The sequence below is a fragment of the Panthera pardus genome, unplaced genomic scaffold, assembly GCF_024362965.1.
Source record: "Panthera pardus isolate Hobbes unplaced genomic scaffold, ASM2436296v1 HiC_scaffold_1, whole genome shotgun sequence".
NCBI lineage: Eukaryota > Metazoa > Chordata > Mammalia > Carnivora > Felidae > Panthera > Panthera pardus.
Window position 1 is genome coordinate 67020030 of NW_026526654.1, and position 16646 is coordinate 67036675.

The 16646-nt window shown below is 43.2% G+C and overlaps 1 protein-coding gene across 1 annotated transcript in view; it reads right to left on the reverse strand.

Moving 5' to 3' along the window:
- HTR2A (5-hydroxytryptamine receptor 2A) overlaps positions 1 to 15207 on the reverse strand; it is a 61888-nt gene extending 46681 nt beyond the window's left edge. The window contains exons 1-3 of the mRNA XM_019447561.2: positions 14536 to 15207; positions 13363 to 14097; positions 10354 to 10554 (exon numbers count right to left, since the gene is read on the reverse strand). Of these exons, the coding sequence (XP_019303106.1) occupies positions 10354 to 10554; positions 13363 to 13774 (613 nt within the window). The 5' untranslated portion in view covers positions 13775 to 14097; positions 14536 to 15207. The remainder of the gene's footprint in view (positions 1 to 10353; positions 10555 to 13362; positions 14098 to 14535) is intronic.
- Between the last annotated feature and the right edge of the window lie 1439 nt (positions 15208 to 16646).

Consider the following 16646-nt stretch of genomic DNA (forward strand, 5'->3'; position numbering starts at 1 on the left):
AGGCTTTGGTGACCTTGGGAACAATGAAAAGGAGGGCGGCCAAAGCTGGATGGTGCTTTGAGGGTGAACAATGTGACAAGATGGAACAAGCAAGGGTGGAATTGTTAAGGAGCTAAATCAGAGAGGATGGGGAGGCGTTGAAGACACTTTGGGGAAGGACAGGAAGTAGAGACAAAGTACAGAAGAACATGGATGGTCCTAGAATGCCTATTTGGAAATTGGAAATGGGAAGTAGAAGTAGGGAAAGGGGGAATTGAGCTTGATGGCCTTTTCTTGGAGGAGGATGGGATAAGGTTATCTATATGGAAAATGAATGTCTGAGATTGAGAAAACTTAAATACGAAAAGACTTGAAAGATCCACTAGGGACAAACCAAAGCACTGACCAGAGTGAGGGTCCAGGCAAAGTTGGAAACCAGGGATCTATGGTGCCATGAAATTCAGTGGGCTACTTTCTCCAAAAGCTCTTGGTTACGTGGGTGCAGCAACAGTGAGGGCTGGTGGTCTGAGTGATCCAGGGTTGGAGTTTTGTTGGGCCAACGAAGAAGCAGGTACTAGGACATGAAGGGGGCTGGTGATAACCTATCAATCAGATGATCTACCATAGTCTCTGACTGGAGGCTTCCTACCATCTACCCCAGAAGGAATGGTTAGATGTGGAAAAAGTAAAAGCCTCCATAACCTGAAGTTTCCTGACACAGCCTATGGGCATGGAGGGGCAGTAAATGGACGCTAGTCCTCTGCTTTAAATGGCCAGAAGTGGGGTGCTTGGGTGACTCAGTCACCCAAGGCAGAGCGGCTCTTAATTTCAGCTCAGGTCATGATGTCACAGTTTACGGGATCAAGTCCCGTGTCGGCCTCCATGCTTGGGATCTTCCCCCCTGCTCTAGGCCACCCGCACCACGTGCACACGCTAAGTAAAATTTAAAAAATGGTCAGAGGCAACAAAAGTCTGAGTCCTGTCCCTCCTTTCCTTCCTCATTTTCCTTGAGGGAGTGCTAAAAAGAGCAACAAAGTCCATAAGCAGGCCACAGCAGCAGACAGACAAAGTATAAGCCCTTCTTCTTTACCACCAAAATCAGTTGTTAATGTTCTCACCAGTTTCCAGTAACCCTGGAGAGTATATGCTAAGTGCCATTTTATTGAGCATATTGTCCCATAGCTATGGCTGAGTCTGCCATGCAGAAAGAAGTCAGCTGTCAGTCTGGCAGGTTTTGAGCTGCGTGGACCATTAAATGGCTTCCTATCCATGGGCGAGCATCCTGGAGGACAATCAAGGACATGTCCTGCAAAAGCCTAGCCTTTCTGTGGTGTTCCTGAGTATGAGAAGCGCTGGTCAGCAGGGAAGAGGTCCCTAAATTCTGCACCTGTGGGCAGAAAAGGAAAGGACTGTGGAACTCAAGGGATAAGAGAAGGTGGGTTGAGTGGGTAGAGGCCCTGCGGGGGCTGGCCACTTGGCAGCTTGTCTGGCACTGTGCTCCTCTTGGGAAGGACAGCCATCTGTGTGTGGCGGTGAGCATCCCTGTTCATGGACACTGGCCCACTCACCTGCAGGCTGAGGTGGTGCCCAGAGCTCCTGGATTAAGACAATGCAGGATGGCAGAGGCAAAAAAAAAAAAGTGGGGGGGGGGGCAGTTTCACTTCACCCAGGAGATGAAATGACTACAGAAACCAACGGGAAGGAAGATGTAGATTAATTCGTCAGGTTTGCCTTTGTGTTCTGGTGGGTGCTAGCCTACATTGTGATCTCCCAGCAGTGGGAGACAGAACAGGTGACCCATTGGCTTCCTGTCCTGGTTGCTTGAGTCTCTGGACCCCACTTCCTGGGCTGACTCCTGGCAGTAAGGGAGCTGGGCATAAACCCATCAGATTCCAGAGGAAAGAATCCCAGGCAGACTCCTTAGATACTTGGTTTCAGGCAGTGGAGCTGGGAATTGGCCCCAGCATAAAGGCCAGCAGAACACTGGTGTTGAGCTCATTTGATTCAGTTAATTCAGTTTGTATTTTGCAACTTTTTTTTTTCCCCCAGAAGATAGGATCTGATAGAAAAATGAAGCATAGTTCACTACTGTTTCTCTTGGACCTATGTGCATATGGCTTTTTAAAATGCCAAATGCTAGAATTTTAGATAGTTATATTTGTTTATATATGTTCAGTTCATTCCATATTGAATTGGAGTCTGCTTACAAAAACACAGAAAAGTAGAAAAGACCCAAAAGATACACAAGTATACCACACAAAAGTTCTAGAAAGTTGATTAAGCTAAATGCAATTTCAGTAAAAGTATTTTTTTTCCCCCTGGAGCTAGATGTGATTTCTAAAACTCAAAGCAAGTGAAAATGGTCATGGAAAGTCTGAAAGGATGAGGGAGTTGATATAAGATAATAAATGCTATTATGTATTCTTAATCCAAAATACACCTTGGGTAAAAGAACAAACAGATGAACAAAACAAGTCCAGAAATAAACCCAAATACATATATGGGAACTCAGATTATGATAAAGTGGCATGTCAAATAAGGGGAAAAAAGGCATAAGTAGCAATGTAGAAAGAATAAAATTGCAGGTTAAATTCTCTAAATGGCTCAAAGACTTAATCTTCCATTACTTTTATTGATTTTTATATTGTTAATAACTTAGAAAGGCAATTTTAGTAACTCAAAATTCAGAAGACCTAAAGAAGAAAAGAACATACCCAAAAACAAAAATCCCTGTGGTAAAAACCACCAATGTCAAGTGACCAGTAGTAACGTACTGGGAATACATAGATCAATCCTGAAAAGAAACAAAATGCTAATCCCGATAACTTGTTAGGAAAAAAACCCAAGAACCTTACAGAAAGGTTTACATGTTGTAACACTTAAAACACAAACACTATATTGACTCAGTCCCTAAATGTCAGGACATAGGTACTATTACTGTCATCGTGCTTGGGGAACCTACAGAGAGGTTAGTAAACTTGCTCTGTCACAGAGATTAGGAGTGACAGATAGCGATACTCCAGGCTTTTACCTTATAACCCAGATCTGTGACCGACCGACCATACCGAACAAGATAGAAAATTGTCTAAAGATACTCAAAGTCCTATACAAAATATTAAGGCTACACCGAGATACTTCCACTGTCCCTCAGTTTCTTTATCAATCTGCACTAAGAAGGTAAATTTTTGACTTGCTGGAAGGCAAGAGGTTGTACCTAGTGGCCGAGGCATTTAATTTGAGGATTTCTGCCTGCTGTCAGTTTGTGAAAACACAGGTTCTGAATACATGTGACACAGCTGGCCTTTCTCCTACTATAAAAGTAGTAATGTAGAGAATACATATTCAGGCATAGCCTTGAGGAGGGAGGCAAAAAATCTTTCTTTTTGGACCCATGATACTAAAAAATGATTCCATGAGCTGCAAATAGATTTCTGAAATGCAAGAAAAAATTTACATAGGTGTCTTTGCCTGTCACGTGAATGACTGTGAAAAAGAGTCTATTTCACTTTTTTCCATCTAACCTATACTTAGACTTGTTAAAGACAGTTGGGGAATAAAGTATTTTCTCTTGTTACATGACATTAGCAAGGCAATCATTGAGGGGAAAGGGTTTGCTTATTTTATACATTGTAGCGAAGTCATGGTTGCCTCTGATCATGGGAATTGGGTTTATGAAGGGATGATGAAATCCAAAGAACCCTGGGATCATTCTTAATCTAATGCCTCAATCTTTTCTGTCATCAATTCTTGACTCAAGCTCACAAATAGAAAGTGCAATTGATTTGTAATTACGTTCATTTGCCTCAGAATTGGATGAAAGCCTTGGCAACGGCAAAATGACCAAGCTGGTAGGAGTAAGCAGGGGAGGCAGCAGCAAATCTCAGAAACGCCAAGTGCAGGAGAAAACAAGCTATCTAGGGTGTGGTCCCCAAGGTTTGCCGTATGCTAGATTCAAGCCAACTTGGAAGGTCCACCACCGTCTCCATGAAGCCTCTCCCATGCCACAGGTGGAAATGTTTCATTCTTGATCATCAGAACAATATTTGGGACAAAACTATACAGAAGAATACAAGGGAAAATACAATAATCCTGCCATTTTTTTCTCCCTAATTTCACCTTGTTGGCAAATGTGAAGTCCTCAGATTCTCCTTGCTAATAGATCTCCATAAATTCCTACTTTACCAGCAGGGGCTCATATCGTCCACACCATGCTGAAATCTTTTTTCACTTAGAACCATGGCCAGTTTTCCAGTTGAATATCCAATAACCCCACCTCTGTATTCTTAAGAGCTACAAAATGTTCTGTAATTAGGATAAAAACAATACAACAAACCATAATCCAACCTTCTTGTCTGCTACTTCCCAAGACTGTTGCACCTCTTAATATTGTAGGCATAGATTCTTACATCTACTTTGGTTTTTCTGTAGAACAGATGATCTGAAGTAGGTAAAATTCTAATAACTTTGGCTAGACTGTCCAAGAGCGATTCATATTCACACAAACGTGAGTACACGTGGAAACACCTAGTGTGGTGCCCTACTCATTTTAACTTTGAGACAGGTGAACAATGGTAATGCATTGTTTTAAGTTACAGTTCCGTGACTGTTATAGAAGCTAAGCATTTTCCAGTCGATTTATTGTCCTTTTTTCCCCAGCATTTATCGTCCATTTTGTTCCTGTTCCTGTTCCTGTTCCTGTTTATATTTTTCCTAGTTTTTTTTTATGGGTTGTCTTTTTGTTTTTCAAAATGTAGGTACTTACTGTAGGTTGGAAATGTCAACCCTTGGTCTCTTCATATACACAGAAATTTTTCTTTTGACTGTTCATATTGATTTTTTAGCCATAAAATTTTTTCTCAGGTAGGTATGTCTGGATATTGACAGTTTGTGCATTTTTTTGACTTAAAAAGCTATTTCACTACTAAGTTCTTTTAAAGTTATGGAAAAGTCTGTGATTTTTGGCCTCAGGGTGAACGAGGAAATGAAACAACCTTAGAAGGATTATTTATGATATATTAATAGAAATATCAGTGAAATGATTTGGGATAATGAAAGGAATGGAAAAACCAGCTAATCCAAACTGCTGGGATGGGTGAAGGAAATGAAGGCCTTGTACAATTGAGTAAACCTGAGAAATAGGGAAAATGAGCTACTACAAAGGAAAGCATGTGAAATAGAAGAATAAAATTGTCAATTGTGACAGTAACATAGGCTGAATTTCTTCCTCAAAAGGCAGAGGTAGGCAGATGGTGTGTTAAACACAAGTTGTGAAAATATAAAAGGAACAACGACAAAAATGAGAGGAGAAAAGATGCACTGGACAATTTCAAATGAGGAAAAGGTATGGTAATAGTTTGAAATAAAGCAGAACTCAAGGCCCAAAGCCTTGTCTCAGGAGTTAGGGAGATCAAAAATTGGAGTTAGGGCTACCAAGGCAGCCAGGATTTCAGGAATTAAGATTCAGGAGTGAAGGGAGCACAAAGAATGTATTAACGTGATCCACTTCTGCCAAGTAGTCATATACCAGTTAGAGGGATAGACTGAGAGGCTGAGTAGCTGAAGAGTCAGCAGCAGTCCTTAAAGTGCTGAGAAGATAGGTGATCAGAGTTGCGCAAAATGGAAAACGCTTGAGGCTTTCATTTGAGGTCATGAAGGACTATACCCTTAGGTATAAGGGTAAACTAAAAATAAGTGCTTATGAAGTCAGACTAAAATAAACTCAATCCCTGATTGGATTAAGGAGATTATTGTAACTGCCTGCTGAAGCTAAAGAACCCCTATCAAGAGAGAATATTCACAATTTTTCTCAGTGTCCAGTATTAAAAAAATTACCAGGCATACTAAGAGCCAAAGGGAAAAAAGATCCCAGAAAATAGAAATCCCCAGGTAACTCAGCTATATAGACACCTGTGATTCAGTATTTAAGAAAACTGTTAAAAACATGGAGAATTATTCCAGAGAACTAAATACATACAAAAAGAATTTGTTGGAAATATCAAAACTAAAAACACAGTGAACTATTAAGGCTATAATACGTAGGTTGAACAGCAAATTAGAAGTAGCTGGAGAGAGGATTAATAATCCAGAAGAAAATGCAGTAAAACTGCCCAGACTAAAGACTTAAAGATGAAAAGTAGAAAAGTTGAGTCCTAACCATGAAAGTTCCACCATCCATGAAACTGGAGCCCAAGAAATGTGTTGGGGGGAGAGAATGTGGCAGAAGCAGTACTTGAAAAGACAATGGCCAATAGTGTTGCTAAATTAACAAAAGACACTGAGTAACCAACACAAGAATAGATAAAAGGACCAAGCAGGACAAAACCAAAGCTAAACCTCATGTATGCCCATCATAGTAAAATTGCTAAGATACAAAGAAAAAATCCCAAAGCAGCATAAGGGTAGCAAGAGATATGGTGGTTTCTAAGGAACACCGCTAAGTCAGACAGCTGAGTTCTCACAATCAAACAAAATCCTAAAAGCTAGAATTTGAGAATGCCACTTTTAAGTTGCTGGAAAACTAGAAACTTGGAATTATTGACTGGGCAAAAATCCTGCTTAAAAAACAGCAAAATAAAGGTGTTGAGAATAATAAACTGAAAGAAAATTACATACTTAGGCTAAAAGAAATTCCTCAGAAGTAAGGAATATGAAGGCCAGCAGAATCATGGAAATGACCAAAGTAATGAACAGCAACAGAAATGGTTAGTATATGGGAAGTAGGGAGAAGAACACTTAAGTCCTCGGGGTTTTAAAAGGATTCTTAAAATTAGGAAATAGGAAAAAATAATAGGAAATCTAGGGGTATGTGGGTTAAACTATTCCAAAGGTTTTCCACTATCCAACAAATACTAAGGTAATTTGTGTTGTACTCTTTTAGGTAAAAAATGAATATTAAATCACTAAAAGGATTTAAAAGAAATAACAAGCTTATAAAGGGAATGATGAATGAATAATTCTTGATGAGGCCACTGAAGCAAGGTTAGAAACCAGAATATAGAATAAATGTGATAGGGGTGCCTGGGTGGCTCAGTTGGTTGAGCGTCCAACTTTGGCTCAGGTCATAATCTCATGGTTCGTGAGTTCGGTCCCTGCATCGGGCTCTGTGCTGACAGCTCGGAGCCTGGAGCCTGCTTCCGATTCTGTCTCCCTCTCTCTCTCTGCCCTTCCCCCACACATGCTCTGTCTGTCTCTGCCTCTCAAAAATAAAGAAAACTAATAAAAAAATATTTTTAGAATAAATGTGAAGATACAAAGAAAAATAACTGGGTAAATTTAAACCCAAATACTGCATATATGGGTTACACGAAATATAAATGGAGTAAATACTCCAATTAAAAGGTAAAGATTGGATTACAAAGAAAACTATTTGCTGCTTAAAAGCAATATACTTTATTAAATCAAAAAAGTAACAGTAGTAAGATGGAATAAGATAGATCCAGAGTATGATAACCAAAAGGGAACTGGCATAGCTATACTAAGATCAGTTGACTTTGATGTTAAGGCAAGAATTGCATTTAATAATAATCAGTATGAAAGAAAATTTTAACTTTGTAATTACTAACCCAAGGCAAGGTAGAAAATGTAAATAACCACTGAAGAAAGGTTAGGGTTGCAATTAAAGATAACATTTGAAAAGGTAGCAGGAAGAGAGATTTAGAATTAAATTCTATATAACTTTTGAAGAATGTTCCTACTTAAATAAAGACCATGGTGGAAGGGGGGAGTAATACCCCAAATTTACTTACTGGAGCTAGAAAAATAATCTTTCTAAGAAAAACTCACTAACAAGGTCCTCCAAAAACAATTTCATTTAGGAATGTATTGCAGGAATGCAAGGGCAGTTCAAATTCAAATCTAGGAAGAAAACAAGATACCAGTTTTTTCCCTTCAGTTTATTGATCTATCAATAGATGCTGAAAAGGCTATGTTCATTGGTACAAGAACCCTATGACCCAGTAATTGTGCTACGAGGCATTTATCCAAGGGATACAGGTGTGCTGTTTCGAAGGACACATGCACCCCCATGTTTATAGCAGCAATATCAATAATAGCCAAAGTATGGAAAGAGCCCAAATGTCCATCGATGGATGAATGGATAAAGAAGATGTGGTATATATATACAATGGAGTATTTCTTGGCAATCAAAAAGAAATGAAATCTTGCCATTTGCAACTACGTGGATGGAACTGGAGGGTATGATGCTAAGTGAAATTAGTCAAAGAACCCGTTATTTTGTATACACAAAATTCCATCTCAACTAAGTATCTAAATATAAAATAGAAATGGAAACACAAGAAAATTCAGAATAGTTAGGCTAAGCTCCTTTGGGTTCTTAAGAATTTTTTTCCCCAACTGTCTTCTACTCAGCCTTACATCTCAGACCTGTGATATAGAGCCTAGGTAAACTCCATTTTTGTCTTCTTACCTGCCTTCCCCCACCACCTTGTTGGAGGTCTTCAAATACATAACTTGGTCCATTCAGTGCTAAGCACATAGTAGCTATGCTGTAAGCATGGCTTCATTGATGATGACCCCTACTAGCACTCCCACAACCTTTGCAGCCTGCCTTCCTCCTGGAGTGATGGCTGAATGGAGTGACGTCGTCCTGTGCAACCTCTCTGCACTTGATTTCCTGTAAGGTGCTTTACACGCTGCCCGGTTGGTAGTCTTTGCTCAGAAACAGCCCTTACTTCTAGGGCTATTGAGCTTGACTAAGATGGGGCAAGGGCTGTTAGTACAGCAGAAGGTAAAAGATGGGTAGTGCTCCTAGTGTCTGTCTCACCAATGGGACAGTGTACAAGGGTAAAACTTGACTATAGCATGGTTTACTTCATTTGCATTATTGCCTACTTTTGCTAATTACCTCTTGCTATTTGTTTCGGTCCTCCTCAACCCTAGTTGTACTCTTAGAATCACCCTCCCATAGAAGAATTAAATCACAATGCTCCCCAGGGGTGCATCTGGGATTGAGAGTCACTAGTCTTTCTCTTGAAAGAGAATGAGTCTAAGATTGCATAGATGCAGAAACAACAAACTTTGGTAAAGCAAATATGGTTTTATAAAGAAGGTGGTCATTCGGCAGTAAGTGCAGGGCTTGGTGCCAGAAGGTTGGGAGTCCCAGTCCCGCCATTAGTTGGAGAGCTGATCCGGCAAGCCCACAAGACCTTTCATTGCTCTGGCTCCCTAATTGATCAAATAAGCTTAATGAGATCTATCTAGTTCAAACTGCAATAGGAAATTTAAAATGGAAAATAGAAGACTCTACACAACTTAAAAAATCATGCAGATTGTTAGCATTTCCATCATAATTTGGCACTGTCCTATGTGCTAGCTGTGGGAGTCCTTTTGGCTAGCTGTGCAGGAGTCTTTTCACTTGTTGAACCCTAGTTCCCTCATCCATAAGATGGAGTTACCTATTCTGCAGAGGAATCTGTAGCAGCAAGGCAAACAATAGGAACTGAAAAAAAACCCATCCTCGTGTTAGCTATGAACTAGGATTTCTATTACACGCTATGGGGTAGACTCAAGCCTGCTATCAAATCCCATAGTCTCTCATGTTAGTAGATGCTGGTACCCATGTGACCATAAGCAGGTGCAGTGTTATTGCCTGTAAAGTTCTGCAGCTTTAAAGCAAACCCCGGGGGAATCTGGTTATAAACCAAGTCTGCTGAGGTGACAGGTGCAACTGACTTAGTTACCTGGGAGCTGCCCCTCTGGCTTCCATTACCCGGGCTTTCCTGTTTGTTGGGTGTGTGACAGAACATCAATCCTGGTGAGCGGTGAATGTGTATGATCAACATAAGGGGGTTGAGATCTTCTGGGGGTGTGGTGACATAACAGGACCAGGGTTTACAGAGGCATGAGGCAGGCAGAAACGTCTTGACCCTGAGCAAGTACTGCCTCTGCAAGTCTTCTGTCCTCTGCCTCTGAGTTACAGAATCCAGCACCTTTCCCCAGTCTCCAGAAGCTGTGTGTTGTTCAGCGTGGGGATCTGTAGTCTTAAACTGACCACAGTCTGGTGATGACAAATGCTGAGGTCTCCGGGGGAATTGTAGAGAACTGAGTTTGAAAGTGTGAGATGGGGAAAAAGCATCTGGAAGTGGCTTTGGCACAGTTAGGTCTAATTTTGGCGCCGTAGGTATGTATGGTCTTAACTGTGAAAGCTTGACATTGTCAGCCAGTGACGTTAATAGACTTTGCTTCCTAAAGCAAACCTGATAATGACTACATTATACCTTCTCTCGCAACAACAGCAGCAAAAAACACCCAGAGATTCAGGGTGTCAGGTTTCAGGGCAACAAAACAGGACCAGTCCCTCTGGAAGGTGTGACCTGTCCTTTCAAATGAGACCCTGAAATCCTGTACCCAACTTACCCACTGATATGGTCCAAACAGCAATTATTTTCAGGAATGCCTTAGTTCTGGAGTTGAATCGGCTGTGATGGATGGGATTCTGGATGGCAACGTAGCGATCCAGCGAGATGGCACAGAGGTGCATGATGGAGGCCGTGGAGAAGAGCACGTCCAGGTAGATCCAGACAGCACAGAGTTTGCTAGGTAGAGGCCACCGATAGCCTGTGATGCAGAAGGTTAGCGTTAGTAAGGGACCTCAGGCCTCTTGGTGGGTGGCACCTACCGTGCCGGAAGGGTTTCCATTCCGGGGAAAGGCACCGGTGCTGGCAAAGGGCAATACCATAGATTTTCAATATATTAAAAAGCCTTAAAAAATTGTGTTTACAATAAGCCCATACTAGCTGAGGAACACAAGGTTTGGAAATTTCTTGTGGCTGCAGTTAGGCCAGGGTGTTGTGCTTAATGTGGGTTGTCTTCAGGGTTTCTCTTGATCTATCTCCTCTGCCTAACGGAATCGACCTTTATTGTCTTTAATGAGCTAGCAGCCTCGATGTATTTTGAGCCCCTCTATTGAAGCTCCTCTTGTAGTGCACTGCCTTCAGTTCACCTCTTACACATGTTGTAAGTTCCCGGAGGTTCGACCCGCCTGCGAATCACTAGAACCCCTCAGTCTTCCACAGTGATTGCATTTGGTGGTCTTCCAATAAATGCTATTGGTGTGAATGAATAAATGATTAAAAGGTCCAGATGGACAATATTTTTATTTGGAAAGACAAAGTAATTACATAATATTTGGGGATGTTTAACTCCAGTTTGGGACCTGCCTGTGGGTAGGGGAAACCTGCAGAAAAGCATGGTGTTCTTGCCCTGACCATTGTTTCAGGGAAGTGGCTCTCAAACTTGAGGGAGCCTCAGAATTTCCTAGATGGGGTCTTAAAATGGTACTGCCGGACCCCACCTGGAGGTCCTGATGATGTGAATCTGCAGTGGGGCAGAAGAGTCATTTCTAACAAGTCACCAGGTGGTGCTGCTGGTCGAAGGATCACATTTGGGCAGCAGCTGCTGCCGGCAGTGGTTGTCAGCCCCCGCTGCACTTTGCAATCAGCTTGGAGAGCTTTTCTCTAGGGTCCCCGGGGCCTACGGGTGTGGGTGGAGGTGGGGCCCCAACAAAGTGTTGCAAATCTGTCCCTGATGATTCCAATACGAGGAGCTCTGCGGGAGGAGGGTCCATAAGGCATATTTGAAGTGCCCTGTCTTTGTTGGAGAGGGGTTCAAACAGGTTAACCTGTATTAGTTTTGATAGCTGTGTAAGCAGTGATGTTGCATCTGTGTGCTTGTGAAAAGGCAAGTCCTCAAGATTGCCTTTCTTTGCGATATTCCAGACTGACAAAGCTGAATGAACTACATTTGCAAACAGACTCTGTGAAAATGCCATCACCTATATTTAGGAAAGTAAAGGGTGCAGGATACCAGCCTGACATTATGCTTTTCACTCTGATTATTTGGAGGGGGAAAAAAACCAACAACGAAAACCTAAAACAGGAGCGTCTTCATTTGCAGTGCCTGGAGGGAAGCCCCGCTCCGTCTGGTCGGAACTGATGTTGGCCTCTGGAGTTTGCTCTGCAGGGAGGAGGCAGTTGGGGCGGGCCTAGTCTGGTTTCCGAGGCAAGGATAGGGAGGGAGCATTTCCTCACCCTGCGGTGATGGGTTCGGGGAGAGGTCCAACTCCTGCTGGAACAGGCTGCACGCGGAGTGGCCGCCGCCAGGGGGCGCAGTTGGATCCCGAGCCGGAGGCCCTGGCCAGGTCCTAGCTTCTTAACCCAGCTGGCGGGTGCCTGCCCCCCACCTGCCACTGGGGTCACCCCCCACCCCCCGCCACTGGGGTCACCCCCCCCCCCCCCCACGCGCTGTGGTTTTGGTTCCCTGACAGAACCTCTGGGAGTCGTGCGCAACTCCCGGAGTTCGCCTTCTAAGGGGGTGGGGTTTGAGGAAGCCAGAACCTTTGCAGCCTGTCTGGGAAATGACTGCGAATTTAACGAAATCATCCCGGTGTGACATTTGAGTGGCCAAAAGGAGGCTGGCCTTGCAAGAAAGCATTATCGACCCTGTGCAAACCGGCGCCTGCTCTGCGTTGCCCATCTCCCTCCTCCTCCAGACTCGGCGCTGGGGTGATACATATATAGCCCCTAAGACCTGGCCAGAAAAATCCCCTCTTACACTGACCATAATGTATTTCCAGCTCTGAGTGACTGTGTGCCTATGTCAGTCTAAATATTATTTTAAAGAGAAATCCGGCTGTATTACTCCTGACTTGGAAACCTCACATTCTGCTTTCCGCTGAAGCCGTCCCAGTGTTTGCTGACTTGCTAAGAGGTCTGACTCTTTGAAACTGTTGGAGACAGCAGGATTAATGTCTTCCCGTTTGTTTTCTACCCTCCAAACCAGACGGGAGGAGTTGGTGTGGCTGTGTTTTTAAAGAGCGGACGGCATAATTCAGAGGTACACTTCCAAATTAGCTTCTCTGGGTAGGAACAACTGACAACTGGAGTAATTCATTTATTCTAAAGGAGAATCTGCATATTTTAACCTCACACTCGCTGCACCACTGAGATTGTCTCTGCACATATTCTAAGGCAACTGGGAAGGTTTTACCACTCCATTAGAAGTGCTGAAAACTGTGACAAAGATACCACTGTGTTTTGTCCTGGAGGCTGGAATACTTGGGAATCTACAGAAGTGAAAATCAAGGGGATTCAGAAGGACAGATTACTGCTTTATGACTTCTTTGGGGGCATTTAAAATTACTAGATGAAATGTACGTGTCCCAAAGCCCCAAACTCTCCAACAATAGGTTGTCAGATCGTGTAATATGTGAAAGTTCACTTTAAATTTAACGAGTTTGACACCGTAGACCCTTGACTATAAATAAACCCTGGTGTTGAGTTTGTCCCTTGAGCCCCAGCTCATCTGCTCCTCACATGCACATGCTATTTCCAGGGTGGGTATAGCTGGGAAACTAACGCCACTCACCATATAGGATGGTTAACATGGACACGGGCATGACAAGGAAACCCAGCAGCATATCAGCTATGGCAAGTGACATCAGGAAATAGTTGGTGGCGTTCTGCAGCTTTTTCTCTAGGGACACTGCCATGATGACGAGTATGTTTCCAGCAATGGTTAGAATAATCACTACAGCTGTCAACAAAGCAGACCAGTTTTTTTCCTGGAGATGAAGTAAGGAGAAGCAGGGTGGTGAGAGGCAGCCCTCACAGGAAAGGTTGGTTCGATTTTCCGAGTCCACTGTCCAGTTAAATGCATCTGAAGTGTTAGCTTCTCCGTTGTTAAAGTCATTATTGTAGAGCCTTGTGTCGTCATGTAATTGCACTAAGGAGTTTGTAGTGGAGCTCAAGGAAGCATTTTCTTCAAAAAGAACATCCATTGCTAAGCCGGAATTTGTAGCAGCTGAAGTAAAGGAAAACTAACAAGTCAGAGCCTCAGCCCGCCATTCATCTTTCTGTCCTCACGCTCTGTCACACGGAAGCTGGTGTACATGCTGGGCTCCTTGGGTTGCCTTTTTTCCCCTCATGATCACAATGGTTGTTGAGGAACTGCAGTGGCTTCTTCTGTTTCTTTCCTTCACAATGTTAGGGGAGTCTTGTTGGTTGCATTTTTTTTTTCCTTCAAAGCAAGGTCAAAAAAGCAGAATGAACTTTTTAACAGAGGTTGCAGAGTTTTGAGGATTCAGGAAGAAACGAGGTGATCCTGGCCAGAAAAGAAAAGTTTGGTGATTACCAGGAATCTCCCTGAGCTCTATCTCATTCTGTTGGTTATGTTGATCACACTAGTTTAGCCACAGCAGTATTAAAATAGCATGCAGTCCAAAACAGTGGGGCGGGAGGCATTCTACGTTAAGAAAATCCATTAAAAATACATCCAGTGTTAATCCCATAGTAATTGAATCTAGTTGGGGTTATAGTTCTAAGTCTGAGGCTGAATGTCGGGAATTTCCCAGCTGCTGTCGGGAATTTCCATTTGCATTATTCTTAGTTAATAAAAGAAGGAAAAAAAAAAGTCTTAAGCAAAGATCAGACAACTTTCCACGCTAGCAATTCTCATGGAAATGGTAACATTTTGGCCAAGCACGATTTCAAGCCAGAAAGAAATTGCACGGCAGTAAAATACAGCAGCATGAGAACTTACATTTGTCTTCAGGGTCCCCACGTTAGACATACTTTGCTGTTCTGTGACTTGCCGCATCTCTCATGGTAATTAAGCGAGCATAGAGTCCCTTCTTGAGCATCGACCAGCATAATAGGATAGTAATTTGATTTCTGTTTTGCTGACTTCAAAAACTGCATGCACGAGTAGAACCACTTCCAGCGCTGCGCGGTCTGTGTTTGCTGGCTCTGCCCCCACTCAGCTGGGTTACTCCCTCCCTGTGCGGCTTGCCTGAGCCAGGCACACGTTGAGAGATCATTCATGAGCCCCTCTCAAAGTCGCACAAAAGAAATCCCGCAGGAAAGTAGGGAGAGCTGCCTGTGCCCAGGGATTCGTGGTTTCCACGGGAATGGACCAGCTCTCCGGCTGCCTTGTTCACTTCACCAGACCTCCCTCTATCTGCATGTCATAAACTGCAAGGTAGCAACAGCCAGGGAGGGCGGACCAAAGAGGCTTTTTTTTTTTTTTTTTCTTTTTGTTTCTCCTTTTTGCTACATGTTAACACTGGGAAGTTTTCTGTTGTTAGAAACGGGAGAAATAGCCTTCTGTACAGATGGCTAAAGCAGGTAAGCTGCTCTGTGGTGTTTTTAGGGTGAAGAGCTAACATAAATAAGGCTAGAAAATGGCATATCCCGGGAGCACTGTAAGCATGCCATGCTTCCGTCCAGAGCCCGTAAGTGCTTATGCCCGAAGCGCAGTTACTGACGTCAGTGACTTGGGCTCAGAGTGGCCAAGCACCTCTTGGGCGATACTCAAACTGTTTGTAGCATTTTTAGTTCTTAAAAGCATAACACCATTCAACTAACTTACTTTGTCCAGACTTGTACCGCCTAGAAGTAATTAAAAATCTCACATGTGGAAGACAGAGTTAGTTTCTTAGAGAATTGTGAAGGCCTCCTGCCTTCCTTGTAAACCAAACAAAAAAGCGCCTTCTATAGTTTCTAAAGAAAGCAGCTATATGGCAGACGCAGAAGCGTATATATGCATACACACGCTATCTGCTTATTTTTTACAGAAGAAAACAGGAGTCTTTGCTGAATAGCAGTTTTCTCGGTTTCTGTCCATTGTCTTCACATTGTTTCTGGACACATTCCATCACTTGAGTCCCTTCAGCATGTCTTGGGACAAACCTGTACCTTCTTAGCAGATGGTTTCTCTCAGCTCTTGACTTAGACATTCAGCTGCCTGACCCCCTTCGTCTGTGCCCTAGAAGACCTTGACTCTGCACCTTTCTCCCTACCCCGTGCCCACTTCTTGGTGCTTATCTCCACCCATTCTCTTAGTCACAGAATCAGCATCTCTTCAGACAGCTGGCTGTTAGCAAGACTCTTCGTTTGTTCTCACTGCCAGAACTTTGTCCACAATGCCACTTGGGTGGACTCAGATGTCCTATCCTCTGGCCCATGCCCTACAAGCTTGCTGGGCTGGAGCATCTCCTTAGTGGGAATTTTCCCTTTCTGCCACCCTCCTCCCCCCTCTGCGTTCCTCAGAGAAGGAGGGGGGTGATGCTGGGCACCTAGAGCAGGCAGCGGAGAGCCTGGGCTCTGGGTCATGACTCCTTGGTTTTGAATCCCAGCTCCTTGATTCAAACAGCAGAGCCCTGGACAATCCAGCTGTCCTCCTGGAGACTCCGTATCTTCCCTTGTAAAAATGGGATAATTGTAGTACCTCCCTCAAGGTGGCAATGAAACTAAAAGGAGGTCATGCATATAAATAATTAACCCAACATGCTTAAAGGATGTTGTTAATGTCAGTGGCTCCTATTAATACTAGTGTTGACTTTATTAAAACAAAATTGACCTCACTCCCAATCAACTTGTGCTTCCATTCGTTCAGTCTCTCCCTTGTGAGGCACAACTCCGGTCTCTTCTGCCCCCACCGTTCCCACTTCCTGGGCCTGGATTCCTGTTTTCTTCTCCAGGCAGCCTGAGTGCGAGTGAACTTGCAGGTTTGATCCTTTTGAAGCATTTGTACTTGCAGTTCCCTGTGTCTGGAATGCTCCCCACCCCCCTCCTAGTATCCATCTGGCAAATTCCTACTCCATTGTCAAGGCTCAGTTCCAGAGGTAAGTCCTCTGAATCCCACTCTTAACA